Raw genomic sequence first — 21,142 nt, forward strand, 5'->3', positions numbered from 1 at the left:
AGCTTGGCCTAGTCCATGACTCCTGTTTCTACTCTATGGAGGAGCATCTCGATCAGTATCAGACTGGAGTCACCTCTCGGTTTGATCACTTCCAACAGCGATTTGAGCACATAGAGGAGCGTATGGATCAGCAGCAGGCTACCTTCGACCATCTCGAGCAGCGCATGGATCGTATTGAGAGCCGTCAGGCGAGTCAGCATGACGAGATGATGGCATATCTCCGCTCTGTGTTTCCTCCTCCACCCCCTCAGCCTTGAGATTATCTAGACATCCCCTTTCGTTTCTTTTTTATGTTGCCAAAGGGGGAGATATTTATAGGATCTATGATCTATAGGATCTAGGAGACTCTCATACATGTCACATGTTATCATTGTCATATCTATCTTATTGTACATGTGAGATTTCCTTATATATATGATATGATATTTTTATCCATTGATTTTTCGTGTTTTACATTGCTTATCGTTTGATTGATCCATGATTGTTTTGAGGGGGAGATTTCTTTCTCTCCTAGATAACCAAGGTTTGTCATCATCAAAAAATGGGAGATTGTTAGCCCAAGGGTTCTCCTAATCGGGTTTTGATGATAACAAACCATGGTTAAGTAACTAATTGATTTAATGTTTAAGAATCTCAGGTATAAACTCGAAAATTCATCAAAGGACCAAATGGATATAAGATCGAGACACTTGGAAGACTTGAGATCATAGGAAACTAATGTAAGATGAATGCATGAGTGCACTTAGGATTTTCATACTTTTTCATGCATCTTAGAAAACTCGGTTTATTCTTTAAAACGTCGACTTCATTAAAACCCGAGTTTTTAACTAATCTACCTTAGGCAAAATGTTTCGAAATTGGCTTAATAATTTACCTAAAGACCTTGCCTATGTGTTAGAAAAGAAAGGAATAAAAAAATAGGTTTTTCGGGGCCAAAATGGCTCAACCGGTCGAGGCTATGGCCAACCGGTCAACTGGTTGAGGAACCGGTCGACCGGTTGAGGTCGTCCGATCAAGGACCGGTCGAGGAAGGTTAAAAACCTTCTCTCTCTCCCAGTAGCCTTCTCTTCCCGGTCGAGGTGATTCCTTTACCTGTCGATGTCCGGTCGAGGTCTGGTTGAGGCAACGGTAACCTGTCATGCATTAAATGCTCCAACGGCTAGTGAATCGGTCGACCCCTAACTCGATCGGACGAGGTTGCCTTTTGCTGATTCTGACTCCCGAGCTTAGAAACCTATAAATTTAGAGCTCCACTTCATTTATTGATAAGAGAACAATTGCATTCAAAGCCTACCTACCTGTTCTTGATCAAAAAGCTCTCATTTCTTTCATTGTGCATTAAATCACCACTTGCATATCCTTTAGTGCACTCTTGTTTGTCATCCTAGCCTTGTCTTGTATTTGAGCCATCTTTAAGCTAGGTTGAGTGATTATATCTTGTAACAATCCGAGTGTTAAAGCCTTCAAGAGGGTTGAATCTTGAAGAGGTTGTGTAAGAGCCCATTGGAGCCGGAATCCAAGTGTAAGAAGATTGGAAGCTTGGTTGAAGCTTCAAGTTAGTGGAACCCTCACTCAGTTAGGAGGTTGAGGAGAGTGGACGTAGGCAAGGAAGTGTCGAACCACTATAAACCCGAGTATGAATTCTCTCAACTCTATCTCTTTACTTTGCTTATCTTTTGTTTAATTTTGTTGTGATTGAAAAGATTTTAAAAACCCAATTCACCCCCCTCCCTCCCTTTTGGGTGTTTTTCTTAACTAAACATAGCCTTTGTTTTCTCACTTTTTAACCAAATATTTTCATCATATTTATGTTAAAAAAATTTCATATCAAATTCAAATCAAATACATTCAAAATATTTTTACTTTAATTATCGAATAATAAATGGTGTTGAGTTAGGTGGGACTTTACAAATAGGTGGTTAGCCTCAAATTTATTCCTTTTAAGGTAGATAAAACCAAACACTACTAATATTAATAATCTTTAACCAAACCCCTAGAGGTTGGAGTCCAAATCATTTACATTCCCCACCACGAAATGTAAAGGTCAACTATTATATCACATTAACAAGCAAAAGAAAGTCTACTATTATATCACGTTGACTATGGTAAAAAATGTCCATTATTATATCCTATTGACTAGGGTCAAACAAATCAAAGTCAAATACTTTGTTTAATTTATTCAAACTTACAAAAAATATAAGATCTCCATATTTTTTTGTTAAAAAAAAAAAACATTTTACACATTTCAAAATAACATATAAAAATAAAATTATTTTCTTTTACAAAATTTGCATTAATTTCCCTTTCCCTTGAAGAAACACTAAAATTTTTAAAGAATCTACTTCTCACCTAACATAACATCATACACAACTATTACTATTAATTATTTATTTAAAATTATAAGTTTGAAAATCCAAAAAAAAATTATGTATTAATATTAAGATTTCTAAGTACCAATCATTATTTAATTCATTTATTCCTTATTTAAATAAAATTAATATATTTCTAATTTATATAAAACTCTTTTCCAAAATTTGTTTCTAAGAATGCATCTCTAATTTAATTAAACTACAATTTTATTTCATTAATTAAATTTTATTTTTTTATTACTTAATATCTATCATCATTATTATTATCACACCATCAACTAACCTTGTACCCCACCCAACTCTCAACACCTAATTAATATTATGTCTATTTTCCCCATTCTCCTACGTCAGTAGGATTCCCTTAGTTATTTCTTTCTTATTTTATTTCTTTTCTTTCCTCATAACACACACAAGTTACCTTCCTTTTTCTTCATTTTTTTTTTCTACCCACACTTCCAATACACACTCTTCAAGGCACCAAAAGCAAAAAAAATTTATATATATATTTTTCCTTCATGTCGTTCCACATTCACCATCCCAAATCCATAATTTTTTTTTTTTCAATATCCTAAGCCCATGCAAAACTATTTTTTTTCAAGATTCAAGATTTATTTTTAGCCTTCTTTTTTTGAAAAAAAAAATTGTTTAGATATGCTAAATGAATATTCAAAATTTCTTATCTCTATCAATAAATCAACATATGTTCATAAATTCTCAATCTTTTTTATTTAAAATTTAAATAAACAAACCCTAATCTAGATTAAGACTTTTCAAATAATATTTAAAGTTCTCAAAGCTAATTAATGAATTGAAAATACTAACCTAAGGGTTAGAATCTTACTTAAAAAAATTGATTTTCAAATCCTAAACCTCCAAATTTTTTGTCCTACATTATCCTTCAAATCTTTCTAGTCTCTGTGTAATAGGGTTTTTTGAATTAAAAAGACAAAGAAAATCTAATTTATACCTTAGACTTTTAATGCAAAAAGGCATTTATACCTTAATTTATTTATTTAATTAATTAATTTGTATTTTATTCTAATTTACAGTTTTGTCCCTAACAATAACTATGGGGTGTTACAAGAGTCAAAAGTGAATTAATACATATTACCATCCATGTATTTTTTTTTTCTTTTTAATACCAAATGGTTCCTTTGTGCATCTACTTGGAATCAACATTTTGAGGAAATACAGGTGATATTTATTTCACATCAAATTGTGGAAAAAGTTTCTAACACTATATATATATATATATATATATATATATATATATATACACAAGTTTCTCTTAATTTTGTCAACACATTTTAAAGTTATGAGGACCCCTTGGGCCTAAAGTAGACATATCTATATAGATGGGAGTAAGTCATTACAAATGGTATCAAAGTGATCTTAAACTCCAATGTGAGAGTTTCTTTGGCCTTACAATCTCATAGGACACACACATCCACACACACACACACATAAACACACAAATGGACTCCCATGAGAATATTGTATTTGCATGGGGAGTGATTATGATATCCCACACTGGATAAGTATATACTTCTTTTAATTTTATAGATGCGTTTTAAAATCATGAAATTCTTTAGGTTCAGAATAGATAGTATCTACATAGTTAGAGAACACTGTGTCTGCATAAGTAGTAATTGTAATATCTCACAATGAATAACACATATGTATATACTCTTCTTAATTTTATAAACACATTTTAAACTGTGAATTCTTTGGATTCAAAACAAATAAAATCACATGGTTGGAAGCAACTCATTGCAATATATCCCGTCCAATTTAATCTTTAAATGATTGAGAAACTATTTGAAATATCAATATCCATAAGTAATTATTTTTCATTAATATAAGTAATCATTTTCATATTAAAAGAAAAAGGAAATCATATTGTGGACCCCACATTTCGCTCGATGTGTTCTCACTCGATGGTGAAACTCTCTTTTTTATTTGTTTGGCGAAATTTTGATTTTTTGAAAAGACTTGGAGTCGTCATTTATTTTTGTTTTATTTTTTAAGGGAGAAACAAAATAAGAAAGAAAAACCCTAAGTGTGACTCTTGAAGAAAAAAATAGGTCTGTGAAAAACCGAGTCTGGGTCCGGGGGCCATGTTACTTATTGGGAAGGTACGGTGGTGAGCCGTAACACCCCTCTAAGCCCGTATACGTACAGCCTCTACTAAACGAATTAAGGAAATTATGACAATTAATTAATTAATTATGAATACCAAGAAAAATAATTAATATACAAGTCATGGTGAAAATTAATATAAGAAAAATAATGATGAAATCTTATTACAAGAATATACAAAATAAATGATGAGGAATTATGCAAAATGATTTATTAAACTAAAAAAAAATAATTTTCAAGAAATTTCAAAGGATTTTATAAAAAATGATTTTGAATTAATGATTTTAATTTATTTATTTACAAAAAAGTAGTTTCAATTTATTTTTAATTAATGATTTGATTCAATTTCATTTGTATTTAATTTTCAAAAAAAAAAATTATTTATAATTATTGTATCAAAAAAAAAATTATTACAAAATTTTAATTTGGCAACAAAAATTATTTTACTTTATTTTTTCAGAAAATAATGAATTTTTACAATTTTATTTACAAAAGTATTTTGATTCATTTTCATTTTAAAAAAAAGTGATTTTTACAAATTATTTAAAATGACATAAGTTTATTTGCAGAAGAAATTTTAATTAAAAAGAAAAACAAAGATTTAAATAATCTATTTCTAAAAAACACTTTTAATCCCGTTTTAATTAAGGAAAAATAATTCATTTAAAAAAATATTTTTGGACAATTTTATTAAAAATTAATTTTTGGGACAACTTTATTTACAAAATAATTTTTGGACAATTTTTGTTAAACAAATAAATTTTTGGACAATGTTATTAAAAATATACGCTCAATTAATCAAACTCAAAACATGATAAATTAAGATAAATCTCATTATGCCTAAATTTAATATTTCATAATCTAAGCCTAATTTAATATACACCACAATTTTCCCATGTCCAAATTAAATAATTCGAATTGGCCAAGCTCATATAAAATATTCAAATAATCCAACAAATCCTACCCACATTATGGGCCCCAAAATTTACATCAATTAACAAGCCCACATAAAAAATATACATGGTCAAGGGAAATAATATTTCAAGCCTAATCCAAAAAGCCCAAACAAATAACAAATTAACAATAGGTCCAGGTCCAAATAAACAATATGCAATTGATATAATCCAAATATCCTAAATGTAATATAACCACAAAACCAAATTAACAAATTTCAAATTAATCCATCAACAATAAATTAACCCAAATTTTATATTAATTAACAAAGTCCAAACATAAGGCCACAAACAAACAAAAATATACAAACCCAATTTCAACAACAATTACTATTAAAATCAAATCAAGAAAAATAAAGAAATAGTAATAATAATAATAATAATAATAATAATAATGAAAATGGGTGTGATGGGGAAGTGAGGGAATGAGAGAAATGAGAAGGGGTCGTTGGCCGGTAGTGACTCACCAGCGACGACTAGTCGGTGATCCTATCGGTGACAAGGTTTATGGGTTGGAGAAGGAAGAAGATGGGGGGGAGGGGAGTAAGGGGACAAGGAAGAAGATGGAGAGAATGGAAGGGAAAAAAATGGGGGAGAAAAATAGGGGGTCGACCTTGGGAATTGGGGGAAGAGAGAGAGTATGAGAAAAGTTCGGGAAGGAAATAGGAGAAAAAGGAAAATAAAATAAAATAAAATAAAGGGAGAGATGAGATGGTGGTCGGTGGTGGTGAGAGGTGTGGGAGGAGAGAGAAGGAGTGGGTGGGGTGGTTAGGGAGTAGGAAGAGAGGAGGAGAGAGAAGGAGTGGGTGGGGGTGGTTAGGGAGAAGGAAGAGAGGAGAGAGGAGATAGGAGAGAAAAGAAAAAGAAAAATAAAAAATAAATAAAAATAAAATAGAATATAATAATAATAATAATAGTAATAGTAATAAAATAAAATATAAAATAATAAAAACTATTAAACGGTGAGTGAGTCAAAAAACACATATAATTGAAATTTAAAATTTAAGAACAAGATTGAGCTCAAAGTTTATGTAAAAATAAAATTTGAACAAATTTTAAGGTCTACATATATACTATCAACTCTTTCCATAATCAAAACTAAAAAAAAAATTAATTCTAAATCCTCATCTCCACTCCAATCATCTTCCTCGTCTTTATTTTTTTTCTTACAAGACTCAAAACAACTAATTGTGTATCCATTCATCAATGAGATTGACATACAACTAAATCCATGCCCTTGTAAACGTCTTCATTAAATAAGAAAGAGAGAACACATTTCCTAGTTTGAAAAGTCAAATTTCTTAAGATATATATTATTTGACCATTGAAACAAAGCAGATGATAAGTTAATTGGAGCCTACAATGCACCTTTCCCTTTCATATCACTTTGCTGTCCATCATGTCTTCAATAAAATGCCCTAAAGAAAAGTGTGAGGATCCACCATCTATCATGACTTTTCTACTTATTTTTTTCATTTCTTTCCTCTTCTTCCTCACTTCACTATTAGTATTCATTAGGTTCCTTAATCCATTTTCAATCTCATGAGCACTTACAACATAATCACTATCCTTATTATAATCTATTTTAATTTCTACTGCCAATCCCAAATCTTGCACCATTTGAAATGCGTTGATTTGTTGTTCTGCATACATTGACCAAGTGGCTACAGGAACACCATACCATATGCTTTCTAGCAAAGAATTCCATCCACAATGAGATACAAATCCTCCGACAGCTGAGTGGGCTAAAACTGCTATCTGTGGAGCCCATCCAATCACCTTTCCAATTCTAGCCGCCCGATGTAAAAATCCTTCTGGTAGAACTTCCTCAATATTTTCATAGCCGCTTGAAAATTCCATTTTACCCTTTTGGGGAGGTTGGCGAAGGGACCACAAGAAGCGATGCCCGCTGTGCTCTAACCCATATGCTATCTCCTTGATCTGATCTGCACCAAAGCTTCCCCTGCTCCCGAAGCACAGGAAAATCACAGACGATGGAGGCTGATCGTCAAGCCAACTCATGGTGGCACTGGCATCTTGTTGACCCCCACCAGATCCCATTCGGGTGTTGAGTATGGGTCCAACGGGATACACCTCGGGTACTGTACTGCCAGAAAGTGATTGAATAGCATGTGATTCAAGCTCAATAAACGTATTTACCAGAATACCCTTGACTTCTCTGAATCTCCTCGTGTGATACAGAAGCATCTCAGCCCCTCCGTTTTCCTTCTCAAACATCCAAGCAGGGAAGACCTTACCCGGAACTGAGTTAACAAAAGTCAGAACACCCAACTCAGCATCCGAGTCCTTGAACTCATTAATATCCAAGCCCTCATAATCATGGAGGAACTGAACATGTAACAGGAAGCCAAGAAAAGCAGCGCCGGAAGGGAAGAACAGATAGGAAGGCACCCCAAACTCATCGGCCACGTCAATCATGTGGGTGCAAAACATATCAATAACGAACCCAGAGAGCCGAACCGAGTTGGAGCGAGTGAGCTCGTGGACGGCGTCTCGGACGAGTGGTATGTGAACTTTGAGGAATTCAGAGAAGAAGTGACCAGACGGGGTCGTTTCGGAGCTGACCTCTACAGGAGGAAGTGTGACGAAACGTATGGAATCAGAGTCCGTGTCCATACCATCAGTGGACCCAAACGGAAACTTCATGATGAAAATCGTGATTGAGAATCGGGGCTCTCGCTTAGTAATCAGCTTTGCAATCTCCAGTGCAGACGCAAGGTGGCCGATGATAGGAAATGGTATGAAGACCAGCTCAGTTTGCTCCATCACTAACTAGCAGTTACTGCAAAGAGAGAAAAAAGGGATGTTTCGAGGGCTTTGCGGTGGGGTCACACTCTTATACTAGTGGCTGGATAGTCAGGTCTTAGCTGGTTCAATGTATTTTCTTTATTGTTTTAGAATGATTTGTGGTTGGCGTTGGTTGAAGATTGAGGCAAAATGGGTGGTTCCAATATGCTACACCTGTCACATAAAGTTCTTCGAGATATTTGGGCCAAAATTTGTAAAGCCAACCTCAATTGGTTTAAAGTTCCGTAAATAAAAATTTCAAAGGAATAAAAATATCTTAATATTTAAAAAAAAAAATTGCTTTAGCATATATGAATGATATTTTTAATAAAAAAATATTATTATTTTCGATATTTAAAAAAAATAAAGAGAATGATTTGAATTAGAGATTTTTTTAATCATTTTAATCAAATATCTCAATTTTCCTTTTTGTTTTTATAATGGTTTTTCATTAGACAAACAAAATAAGTAAGAAATATTATCTTGATATTAGAAACATATTACGGGGCAATACTCACAATTTTCTATACATAAATAGGATATATTAAATTAATCAATTTTAAATCTATTCAAATTGATTCCATTATCGTATAAGTTGATTGTTGGGATTTAATTATTACTTTTGATCAACGAGAAATTATACAAGTCATAATTCCAAAGATATTCAATCACATAAGAATATAAAAAAATATTAAAAAAAAAACTCTTACAAAAATTGTCTCCGCCAATTTAGATACAAAAACTTAAGCACAATATTAAAAATCCACTAAATATAAAAGAATGTACACATTTTACCTAACACAAATACTTCTTTTTATAAATGTTATGTCAATCAACACTTGTGCATATTCATCATATCTACAATGCAATATTTTCCCATGCTCCTTAGTGGATCAGCTCAAACCCATATTATGGCTTTGGTGCTCAAATTTCGATCTTTGCTTTTCATCCTAATTGAAAGGACTCTCAAGATTTACTTTTCAGTCTTGATTTTGACTTTTTGAAGTATAGGCACTAGGAAAAATAACGGTTGTCTTGTGGATTTTCTTAGGGTTTTTTTATTTATTTTTGTTCAAATTGATAAATGATAGTTTTTTCATTCATCTTTTCATTCGTTCATGTACAGAGTATATATAGAGGGAATCACCATTCTAAGAATGGGAAAGAATGATACAAGGAAAGAATGACATAAGGAAATAACAATTAATATCCTAATATCTCTTAATATTCATAATATCTCAACTTTCCTAATATCTAAACATTCCTAATATCTCAACACTAAATGATATAAGAAAATAATGATATAAGGAAAGCATTCCTAATATCTCAACACTCCCCCTCAAGTTGGTGCATAGATGTCACACATGCCCAACTTGTCTAAAAATTTTGAGAACACTTGACTTGAGACAGCTTTGGTAAGGATATCGGCCAATTGATCTTCTGATCGAATCTTAGGCAATTCCACAATCTTATCATCCAACTTTTCCTTAATGAAGAATCTATCCACCTCGACATGCTTTGTATGATCATGTTGTACTGGATTATGAGCAATGTCACACGTGGCTTTATTGTCACAAAACAATCGGATTGGTTGCCTAGATAGGTAACCTAAATCCTGTAAGAGGAGTCTTAGCCATAATGCCTCACAAAGTCCTAGAGTCATACCTCTAAATTCCGCTTCTGCACTTGAACGAGCGATGACATTTTGCTTCTTACTTTTCCATGTTACAAGATTACCACCTACAAAGGTAAAGTAACCAGATGTAGATCGCCTATCATCCACTGCACCGGCCCAATCAACATCAGTATATACTTCTATACTTTGATGATCAACATTTTTAGCGAACAAAATTCCCTTCCTAGGAGCATTCTTCAAATACCTCAAAATACGCATGACTGCATTCATATGTTGCTCTCCAGGATTATGCATGTATTGACTCACTACACTCAATGCATAAGCAAGATCTGGTCTTGTATGAGCTAAGTACATTAATCTCCCCACAAGTCTCAGGTATCTTCCCTTATCAGTTGATACTTGATTAGGCTCAACATACAATTTCAGACCTTCTTCTATTGGTGTATTAACAGGTTGACATCCCGACATTCCAGTCTCCTGTAAAAGATTTAAGGCATACTTTCTTTGAGACAGAAAAATTCCTTCACTTGATCGAGAAACTTCAATCCCAAGAAAGTATTTTAGAGGACCTAGATCTTTTATTTCGAATTCTCTAGATAGATAATTTTGCAGAGCTTTTCTTTCTTCAGGATCATTTCCTGTAACTACCATGTCATCCACATATACGATGAGTGTCGTAATCTTACCATGTTGCTTTTTCAGGAATAAAGTGTGATCTGAATTACTTTGATGATAGCCAAAAGCTCTCATTGACTTTGTGAACCTTCCAAACCATGCTCTCGGGGATTGCTTCAACCCATACAATGACTTCTTCAATTTGCACACCTTCTGACATTGCTTTTCTGACACCATGCATCCTGGTGGAAGATCCATATATACTTCTTCAGATAACTCGCCATGTAGAAAGGCATTTTTCACATCAAATTGTTGTAATGGCCAATTTAGGTTTGCAGCTAAAGACAGTAATACTCGAACTGTGTTAATCTTAGGTACAGGTGCAAATGCCTCTGTATAGTCAATACCATCTGCCTTGTACTTTACAGTATAGATCCAACGACACCCAACTGGCTTCTTTCGTGGTGGACATTCTACGAGTTCCCATGTTTCATTCTTCTGCAATGATTTCATCTCTTCATTCATGGCTGCTTTCCACCTTGGATCAGCTAAGGCTTCCTGCACACTGTTAGGAATAGCTACAGTAGATAATTGATTTACAAATGACTTGTTTGATTCAGACAAACGATGGTTAGACACATAGTTGCTCATGGGATACTTGACTTTAGTAGACAATTCAGGTTCATATGTGGGTTTAGGAATACCTCTATTATGACGGTGTGGTATCCGTTTCATGAATGGATCAGGTTTCAAATTAAGAACACCCTCAACAGACGACGATTGGTTTGGTATTTCAGTGAAGACATCTTCGGACCCAAATTGTTGACCACTCACATCTAACTCACCCACTTCCTAGTTCACTAGTTCAGATTGTCTAGATTCATCTTCCTCAGATATCTGATAATCATAATCGAGAGTCTGAATTTCCTTATGGTACTCCCCCTGAAGTTCAGACTCAGATGAAAAATACATCGAATCTTCATGAAACACCACATCCATTGTAATATACATTTGTCGAGTTGGAGGATGGTAACATCGATATCCCTTTTTGTGCAATGCATATCCAACAAACACACATTGTAATGCATGAGAAGTTAGCTTGGTGCGTTGGTGCTTGTGTAGATGCACAAATGCCACACAACCAAAAACACGAGGAGGTAGATTTGGGACGGTTGGGGCAACTACGACATTAATAAGAGCTTGGAGTGGTGTTTGAAAGTTAATTGAGCTAGAAGGTACCCGATTGATCAAGTATGCGGCAGATGTGATTGCTTCTCCCCAATAAGATATCGGTGTTTTTGCTGCTATCAAGGAAGCACGAACAACCTCTAACAAGTGCCGATTTTTTCGTTCAGCGACTCCATTTTGCTGGGGTGTATTGGAACAAGTAGTTTGATGAATGATGCCATGTCCTTCCAAATACTTTTGAAGATCATAACTTTGATATTCTCCACCATTATCACTACGCAGAACCCGAACCTTTGCATTGTATTGAGTTTCAATCACTTTATGAAAATTTTGAAACAACAAGTTCACTTCATCTTTGGTCTTCATCAAGCATAACCATGTCATTCTGGTACAATCATCAATAAAAGTAACAAACCAACGTGAGCCACTCAAAGTTGGGACTTTGGATGGGCCCCAAACATCAGAATGTATAACCATAAAAGGAAACAGACTTTTATTTAAAATTAACGGAAACGAAGCACGATGGCTTTTAGCCAATTCACAAATATCACAACGGAAACCAGAAATATCTCTCTTTGCAAACAAACTAGGAAACAATTTTTTTAAATAACCAAAGGAAGCATGTCCCAAACGTCGATGCCACAACCAAATTTCAGATTTTTTCTTCTCTCCCTCAGATTCATCTGCCATCAAGGCTTGTTGCAACTTATTTGAATCCTTTGACTGCAAGTCCAAGTAATAGAGTTTTCCCCGCTTAATACCACAACCAATCGCCTGTCTTGTTTGGATGTCCTTAATCACACAAAATTCAGGCCAAAAAATGACAATACAAGATAAGGCTGCAGTGATTTGAGAAACTGACAAAAGATTGTAATCTAAAGATGGAACAACTAAAATAGAATCCAAATTCAAAGTATCAGTAAGAGTTAAGGATCCTTCCCCAATGACTGGGGTTGTGTTACCATTGGCTGTGGGAACAATTTTTTTGTGAGGAAGGTCTAAGGGTTGAAACCTGTCTAGATTCAAAAGTCATATGATCTGTAGCACCAGAATCAATTATCTATGCACTATTAATAATAGGTGTAAAAGTATTTAAAAACTTACCACCATGATCTGTAGCGGCTACCAATGCAGAGGCTTTCTCAGCAACATTAGCCTCTGTTTTTATTTCGGCAATAGTTGCGGTCGAGGTTTTCTTGGAATCCTTCTTCCGTTGATCATGATTATTATCATTAATAACAAAGCGTTGATAACCTAAACATGATTTAAAGGTCCATGGTTCAAACCCTCGGTTCCTTATTTTTTTCCTGATCATACCAAGAGTCGTTGCTTTGAAATTGTGGGATATCCAGACTGGTGGGATCAGTCTTATTGCAGTGAGTGCATTTGAAGGTTGACTTATCAATATTAGGGCTTGTCTTAGGATGGTTGATCGCTGTCGGACTACCATAGCGACAAAATATCCAGGATTTCAGTTTCATGGCTCTGATACCATGTTCAAATTAATAAATGATAGTTTTTTTCATTCATCTTTTCATTCGTTCATGTACAGAGTATATATAGAGGGTATCGTCATTCTAAGAATGGGAAAGAATGATACAAGGAAAGAATGACATAAGGAAATAACAATTAATATCCTAATATCTCAACTTTCCTAATATCTCAATATTCCTAATATCTCAATATTCATAATATCTCAACTTTCCTAATATCTAAACATTCCTAATATCTCAACACTAAATGATATAAGGAAATAATGATATAAGGAAAGCATTCCTAATATCTCAACAATTTTATACCCCAAATTGAAATTTTCAAATCCTTTTCATACCTAAACCTTGTTTTTTTTTTAGTTTTATCTTATTTTAAAACTTAATCTAGAAAAAAAAAGAATTTTAAATCATCAATTTTCCCAAAAAGAAAAAAAAAATCTAGACAAAAACACCTAAAAACTTAAGTTACCACTAAATTATTAATTTTATAACACCACTGTACCATTTTTAATTTCGAACTCAAAACATAATTATATTTTGAGCTTCAAATTTTGTGTCTTTAACTTGAATATGTTAGTATAATACTCATTGTAGGGAAAGTAGTCTTGATTTAATAATCTTAGGAGTAAAATTGTCACTCCATTGTAATACACTAACAAAGTTAATACCATATAAAAATAAATTTAGAAACATATTTTATATAAAAAAAAATAGTTCAAATTTTGGAAAAGTCCATAACACTAAATTTATATGATTAAAATTCAAATTTGGACCATTTAAATTGTCCAATAAAATTTTTGTATTAAATGAAAGGACAAATATATGAAACTAGATTACAAACAAAGGAGACCAAGGTATTAAATAATGGGACCAAAGTATAAAGCAATAACATTAATAAGGTACAATGCAATGGGACCACATTAGAGATACAGAGTAATGATATCAAATTCTAGGTTGAATATTGACACAAAAGGTAGGTGTGTGGACCCTGTATTTTTGCTCAATGCTTTCCCACTCGATGACGAAACTCATTTATTTATTTATTTGGTAAAAATTTTATTTTTTAAAAAAAGACCTGAAGTCACCACTTATTTCTGTTTTATTTTTAAAAGGAAAAACAAAATAAGAAAGAAAAACCCTAAGTGTGACTCCTGAAGAAAAAACAGGTCAGTGAAAAACCGAGTTGGGTTCCGGGGGTCAGGTTACCTATTAGGAAGGTACAGTGGTGAACCGTAACACCCCTCTAAGCCCTATAATAAGGTCTTTACTAAATAAGGTGAAACAAGGAAATCAATGGATACTAATGAAATGATCAAATAATAAAACAAATCGAGGATGAGAATAAGCAAAGTGAGAGTGAGAGCATACCTTGACAACAAATAATAGTGCGCTATCATGAAAACAAGGTTAGCTCAAGTATAAAATTATCACATACATATCAAAAAGCAAGACAAAGATCAAACGATATTCATTAAGCATAGCAATTGACAATCGGAAGATATCATATGTAGGGCCCCCACCAAAGCCCAATTGATTTTACATGAATTAATCCCACAAATTCCAGTGTTTCATAATTATGATAATTATCTTCATGCTTATTAAAAATCAAGGAAAGCATGAAAATCATTTTAAAATCAAGGAAAATTTGTGAAAGTGTTTACCTGAAAATGTAGCAAGTTTATTTAAAACGAGATTTTTAGTGACTTAAAATCCTAATGAATGATGAAAAGTGGTAGAATTAAAAATATATATTTGAAAAGTGGAGTGAAATTAAAATTATTTAAAAATTTGAAATTTGAAAATTGAAGTCTCAAAAATTATTTGAAAATTGGAGTTTTGAAAATTAAATTTAAGAATTGGAATTTTGGAAATTAGATTTAAAAACCTAAGCTTTGAATATTAATATTTGAAAACATTAATTGGGAATTGAGAATTTTTGGAAAATTTATTTGAAGATGACATTTTAAAAATTAAATTTGGAATCTAAGAATTTTTGGAAAATTTATTTGAAGATGACATTTTAAAAATTAAATTTGAAATTTTGGAAATTTTGAGAATTGGAGTTTTGAAAATTAAATTTAGGAAATGGAATTTTGGAAATTAAATTTAAGAATTGGAATTTTGAAAATTAAATTTGAAAGAAATTGGAATTTTGAAAATTATTTAAGAATTGGAATTTTGGAAATTAGATTTAAAAACCTAAGCTTTGAATATTAATATTTGAAAACGTGAATTGGGAATTGAGAAAGAGATGAGGGCATTTAAAGAAAAAAAAGAAAATTGGCCCATCAAATGCTAATGGTGTATATAGAGGCTTCATATATTTTATAATAAGTTGTGTATAATCAAATTGTACTTTGTTGACTTTATTTTTTTCTTTTGCTTCATTTGATCCAACCTTGTCTCTTATTATACTAATGTTGTGGATACCACGAATTTGTGTAAGCTGAATGATGCATTGGTCCAATGCTCGTAACCCCACTTTGCACAATAGCATTATTTGGACTTAGATTGGCAAAGTCTTCAAGCATTCTTAGTGCAGTCAAAGGATTAATAATAATAGTGGCTGCATATTCCACTCCTCCAAGGGAACTTCCCTCACCTGCTCACACAACGCTTCACCTCCGCCTCCGGTAAAGGCTTACAGTCCATTAGTTATCAGTTTGTTTTTCATAAGCAAGTGAAAAAAAAGCAAAAGACAAAGAAAAATGGGTCTTCCCGAATCCGAATCTGCTTACCATTTTGAATTAAAATAGGAAAAGCATAAAAAAAAAAAAAAATCAATTGCCACTTTTGGGTTGTTTCAATGTGAAACTGAAATTGAATAATGGAGGTGAAAGTCAAAAACCGAGAGGCAGCTATTTGGGCTATGAAAATGATTTATATATTGGAGTAGTTTGAGGGTTGGCCATTTAAACCATGCACTATGAACTTTTGCACTTTTCTCTTTGGCAGCTTGAGCCAACCAACTTACAGAACGACAAAAAAATGAAACAATGATTCCATGAGTTGTGTGTGTGCAGGTGGGTAAGAGTTGAAGGCAAAGCATACGCTCTTGCAGGCCACCACCCGCCTGTTGTCTTGAGATCTCACTTGGAAACCGACCAGACACATGGTGTTGAGGAGGTTGAGGTTGGAAAGATGAGCTGTGGGGATAAATTCAGCTGGTGATACACACAACACTATGCACTTGGAACACCCACCGAAAACAGAGAAGAATAACAAGAAAAGAGAGCATCCAAAAAGGAAAAACAGAACTGCACCAGTGTTTACCTGAGAACTCCTCCAAAAAAATCCAGATATCCTCCCTAGTTGCTGTCCGTTTTCTTATCCTATGCTTAGCTCATTCCCCTCTTGCTTCCCCAAAAAAATCCTTAGACCCTCACTCCCCCCAGCTACCCCAAAAACCCACTCTCCAGATTTTTTCTTCCCTATCCCTCGGGAACTGAAAATCTCCTCTACTCTTCCTTTGTTTTTCTCCCCAGATATCACCTTCCCTCTCACCCGTTCCATTGCTCCCTATCCACTTAGCTAGTCTCTACCCCAACCACCACCATGGTGAGTTGGTGGTGTCCTTGGCCATGCGTCCCATGCATGTGGCTCCTTCGAAAACCGTCCCCCCACTCAAAAAACCAGTTGCCAGCTCTCTCATGCGTGGTGAAAATATGCTCCAAAAATAACTAAAAAGACCTAGACCAAAATGAGGGTCTACAAGGTAGTTCTACATTTATCTCATTTTAACTTAAAACAAAGAATAAAATATGATTTATATTATGAAAGTTTAGAACTTACTTATGAAATACTTAGAGGCAAATAGGTAGCTCTTTTTTTTAGCTCAAATTTTTATTTTTAAATTTTTCTTTAAGTATTATAGATAAAATAAAAAAATTCAATGGCACAAAGAGAACCATTTACATGGAAAACCACCCATAAAGTCTCCCAAAAACTTTAAACATGTGAAAACCATGAGGTCAGAGACCATAGTGATATAATCCACTAAACAAGAAAAACAGGTATTTATTTTTACTTTATGGTTACTACTCCCTCAGACTTACACCTCACAACTACATTAAATGTCATGTCCATGACATAGCACCATCGTGCTCCTCAATGGACTCCTCAACACCTAGCAGATGTGATTCTCTCTCACAACCCTAAAAAAAAATCACAATCAATCTGAAAGTTTCTTATTAAGTGCACATAAAACAACTTAAACCTTATGCGTATAAGTTCTTTGGAGAACTCTCCCAGTAGGTATATATTAGAGAAAATATAGTGGACTTAGAATTAATTTATAAATCATATTTTATCCAAAATTAATTTAGGAACTTAAGAATCTTAGAAAGATTTGGAAAGATGTTTTTTTAAAAAAAACAAAAAAAATAAAAAAACAATTTAGGAAATTTAAGAATCTTAAAAAGATTTTATTTTTTTCAATTAAAAATATTTTCTTTTTTAAATTCTCAATTTAAAATTCTTTCAAAATTAATTTTATTCTCAATTTCCATGCATATAAGTCCACTCTATGTCTTTTATATCATTATTTTCAATTAACTCAATCATACATACCTATTTAATTCTAGGTTGATTTTGTTAGCAACCTTCAATCTTCAAAATATATGTAAACCACAAGAAAGTACATATAGTCCTAAAACCAAAATGGATGGAATAAAATTATCAACTTAATCTAAATAATCTAATCCACTAACAATCTCCCATTCTCTAGCAATTTTTTGACAAACTAATGATTACATAAATCTCCTAATATTCTCAAACAAAGTTTACAAATTGCTGATCAATGTCACTCATCTCAACCAAACATCCTATAAATTGATTTTCAATATCTACAACTCATCTAAAAAATTCTTGAAATCTAAAACATGTAATTTGCATATTCTTAATCAATAAAACATGTGAAAAGTAGTGTGTGGGAAAAAAACCAATAAAATAATATAATATGATCACAATCCATCTTGCTAGGAAAAATAGTTACATCTAATTCAACTAGAAAAAAAAAATTGGATATCTTCATAAATAAATATTAATACAAATTATCAATTAGATATCAAAATAATCATATGAATTTCTCCCTCTTTTTGTTCTAAAATTACTAAAATATTCATTTCTAATCGTTTAAGTTTCACTTAAGGCTAATAGAGTGCCAAAGATGCAATTCCTGAGGTAGAGGAGGTGAAATTCCATAGTAGTGTGTGATTTCAAAATTGAGCAAAATTTCAAAATAAATTTCAAAATCAAGTTGAATTTATGAAACCACCATTTCAACTTCAAAATGGTCCTTCTATTCTACCTAGTTGCCTTCTAATGGCCCTAACCTATTTGTTTTAGTTTTGATTTGTGCACCATTTGAAATGTTGAACTCTTAACCTCTTAAGCTTCAAAACCATGTATAGCTTGCCCCAAAAAGATCTTGGAAAGTGCTTTAAAAATCATGTCAAATTCAAGGTATGTCATATTGTTATTGTAATGTTTAAGTCTGAAATTCCATATTAAGCATGATTGTAATTATTTCAAACCTTCTTCCTCATGATTGTTTGCCCTCTACCTCTATCCAAAACATTAGTTTTTCATCTTTAATGCTCATAAATTCCTTGTTTTTCCTTTGCCTTCTCATGCCTTATAAGTGTTGAATCTCTCTTTAAGCATAATCGATCTTATACTCTACTTTGGATGAAAGTGGCTTTAGCAACTTGTATTTTTTTTTCTCTTTCAAACCTGAAATTAAACTCAAAATATATGTTCGATCCATAATTAAGGTTTTAACATCAATTTGAGTTAAGTTGGATGATGTGAGTTTTTCATATTGCATAAATCATATCATATATGTGTTATTAGATCACATATTTTGGCTCCAATAAACCCCCTTAATAGTTTAAGGCTTGTGGCTTTATCCATTCTGTCTTCCAAAACAAAGAACCCTATACTCCATCTTTATGGAGAGGACTTCACCATTATTACTTGTCAAAGTCCAAGTGAGAGTTATCAAGTAGAAGATTGCAAGGTATTTGAGACCTACATCATCATTTTCTTCATTTGGATTTTGGTTTAGGAACATCTAGATCAAAGGTATGTTTTTTAAGCCCTAAATCTATAGTTTTTGAATTATTATCATTTTTGTTGTGTAGATCTAGTGAGCCTAGATAACTAAAGAGCATGCACCTATGATTTAGGGTTATCCAAATACGTTTAGTGCTTAATGCCACCCCACCCTTTTAGTTCATTAGTTTAAAGTCAAGAAACAAGAGTGAGTGTTGGGATAAAGTTTGAAATGCACATACATATAGTTTGAGTCCAATAGATTCTCATGTTCACATATAATTGTTATAATCAAAATGACACATTTAGAAGATATTTCCCTAAGTTGTACCATGAAAAGGTGGACAAAATATTAAAAAAAAAAAATCTAAGATGTAATCAAATCTTGCTAACCAAAGTGAAAGTGATGATGCTTCACAATCCATATGCTTTGGTGCTTTGAGGTCTCTAAGAAAAAAAGATAGTTTATTCTGGTTCACAAAAACATCAAGTGTTCATGGATACCAAACATCAAATATATTGAAATTATGTAGAATTAATGAGCTTTTCAATATTACATCTTAAAGGGAAGATCATATATCCTCAAAAATGGGCATAAACACAAACACTCATTCTATGAACCTAGAGAATTACCTTTTTTGGGATCTAAATAATGTGAAGAATAAAGGGAACCTAGGTGGCTTAAAGGCCAAACTACATAAACCAAAATATGTGGTAAATGTAAGAGTGCATGTCACACAATTTGAAAATGGCCAAAGATGTAATCAAATACAAAATTTGAATAGCAATATCACCTTACAAGATGAGTCCCTCAATTTACTTATACAAGTTGACACATCAAATGAGGAGGATCATGCTCATATTCTAGAACATAGTAAGACTCGAGTAATAACCTTTATTTTATTTATTTATTTATATATACTTATTTCACTATTATTTATAATGATTTGAAGTATTTATGTAACTCTCAAATTGTATCTACAAGATCACATATATTTTTTTCATGAAAATATGAAACTAGATCAACATATCGACCATTGATTAGTTTACGTGTTCTGTTTGACTAATCAATTACAATTGTTTATATAGATTATTGTGAAGTTAAACATATAACTTATAACTCATAAGATATAATTAGCAACTTATGTCCTATATGTAGGATGTGTATCCACTTCACATTGATACCACTATTGCTACAATGGATTCACAAGCATTTTCTTCCATAAATAAGTCGTCCCCAATTATTTTACTCCTATTTAGTAAAGTATGATATTATTGTAATACATGGATTTATTAATAGTATATATTATCCAAAATGAATTTTTTTTTTTCAAGTCAAAGCGGATTAGGCCATTGTATTATGCAAACAAATAAGAGCATAAAAATAGTGTTTTAAAAAGCGCATTTCAGTACTCCCTATGGCAAAATGACATAAATGGAGTGGAATTCAACTCTTAAGGGTGGAATTTACCTATGAATAAAGTTAAAACATTATGTCATAGCAACCTAAGATTAAAAAGTCTAAAGGAAGTGTTAAAATATAGCAGGTATTTATAACACCTACTATTGATTTGATCATATTTTTCCCTAAATAGTGAATTGCTCTAGAGAGTAGTTTTCTATATATATATATATATATATATATATATATATATATATAAGTGGAATTAAAAAAATGAAAGCAAACACATTTTCTTTGATATGAAATTTCTTTACTTAGCACTTTAGAGATCAATAGGAATGAATTTTATAACGATTGATACTCAGTCTTCTTCATCAAATCACCTCCTAAACATTGAACTGCTCTAATAAGCAGGTTTCTAAGTAGGTTATATATATATATATGTATATATATATATATATATATATTGAGAGATAGAGAGCAAA

General features: G+C 32.5%; 1 protein-coding gene across 1 annotated transcript; it reads right to left on the reverse strand.

Annotated features, from left to right (window-relative positions):
* Positions 1-6,679: 6,679 nt before the first annotated feature.
* On the reverse strand, positions 6,680-8,343 carry LOC132254769 (anthocyanidin 3-O-glucosyltransferase 2-like). The gene has a single exon (XM_059741240.1). It carries the CDS (start codon positions 8,246-8,248, stop codon positions 6,839-6,841), a length of 1,410 nt encoding a protein of 469 aa, XP_059597223.1. The 5' UTR covers positions 8,249-8,343; the 3' UTR covers positions 6,680-6,838.
* Positions 8,344-21,142: the final 12,799 nt, after the last annotated feature.

Source organism: Vitis vinifera, chromosome 12, assembly GCF_030704535.1.
Source record: "Vitis vinifera cultivar Pinot Noir 40024 chromosome 12, ASM3070453v1".
Lineage (NCBI taxonomy): Eukaryota > Viridiplantae > Streptophyta > Magnoliopsida > Vitales > Vitaceae > Vitis > Vitis vinifera.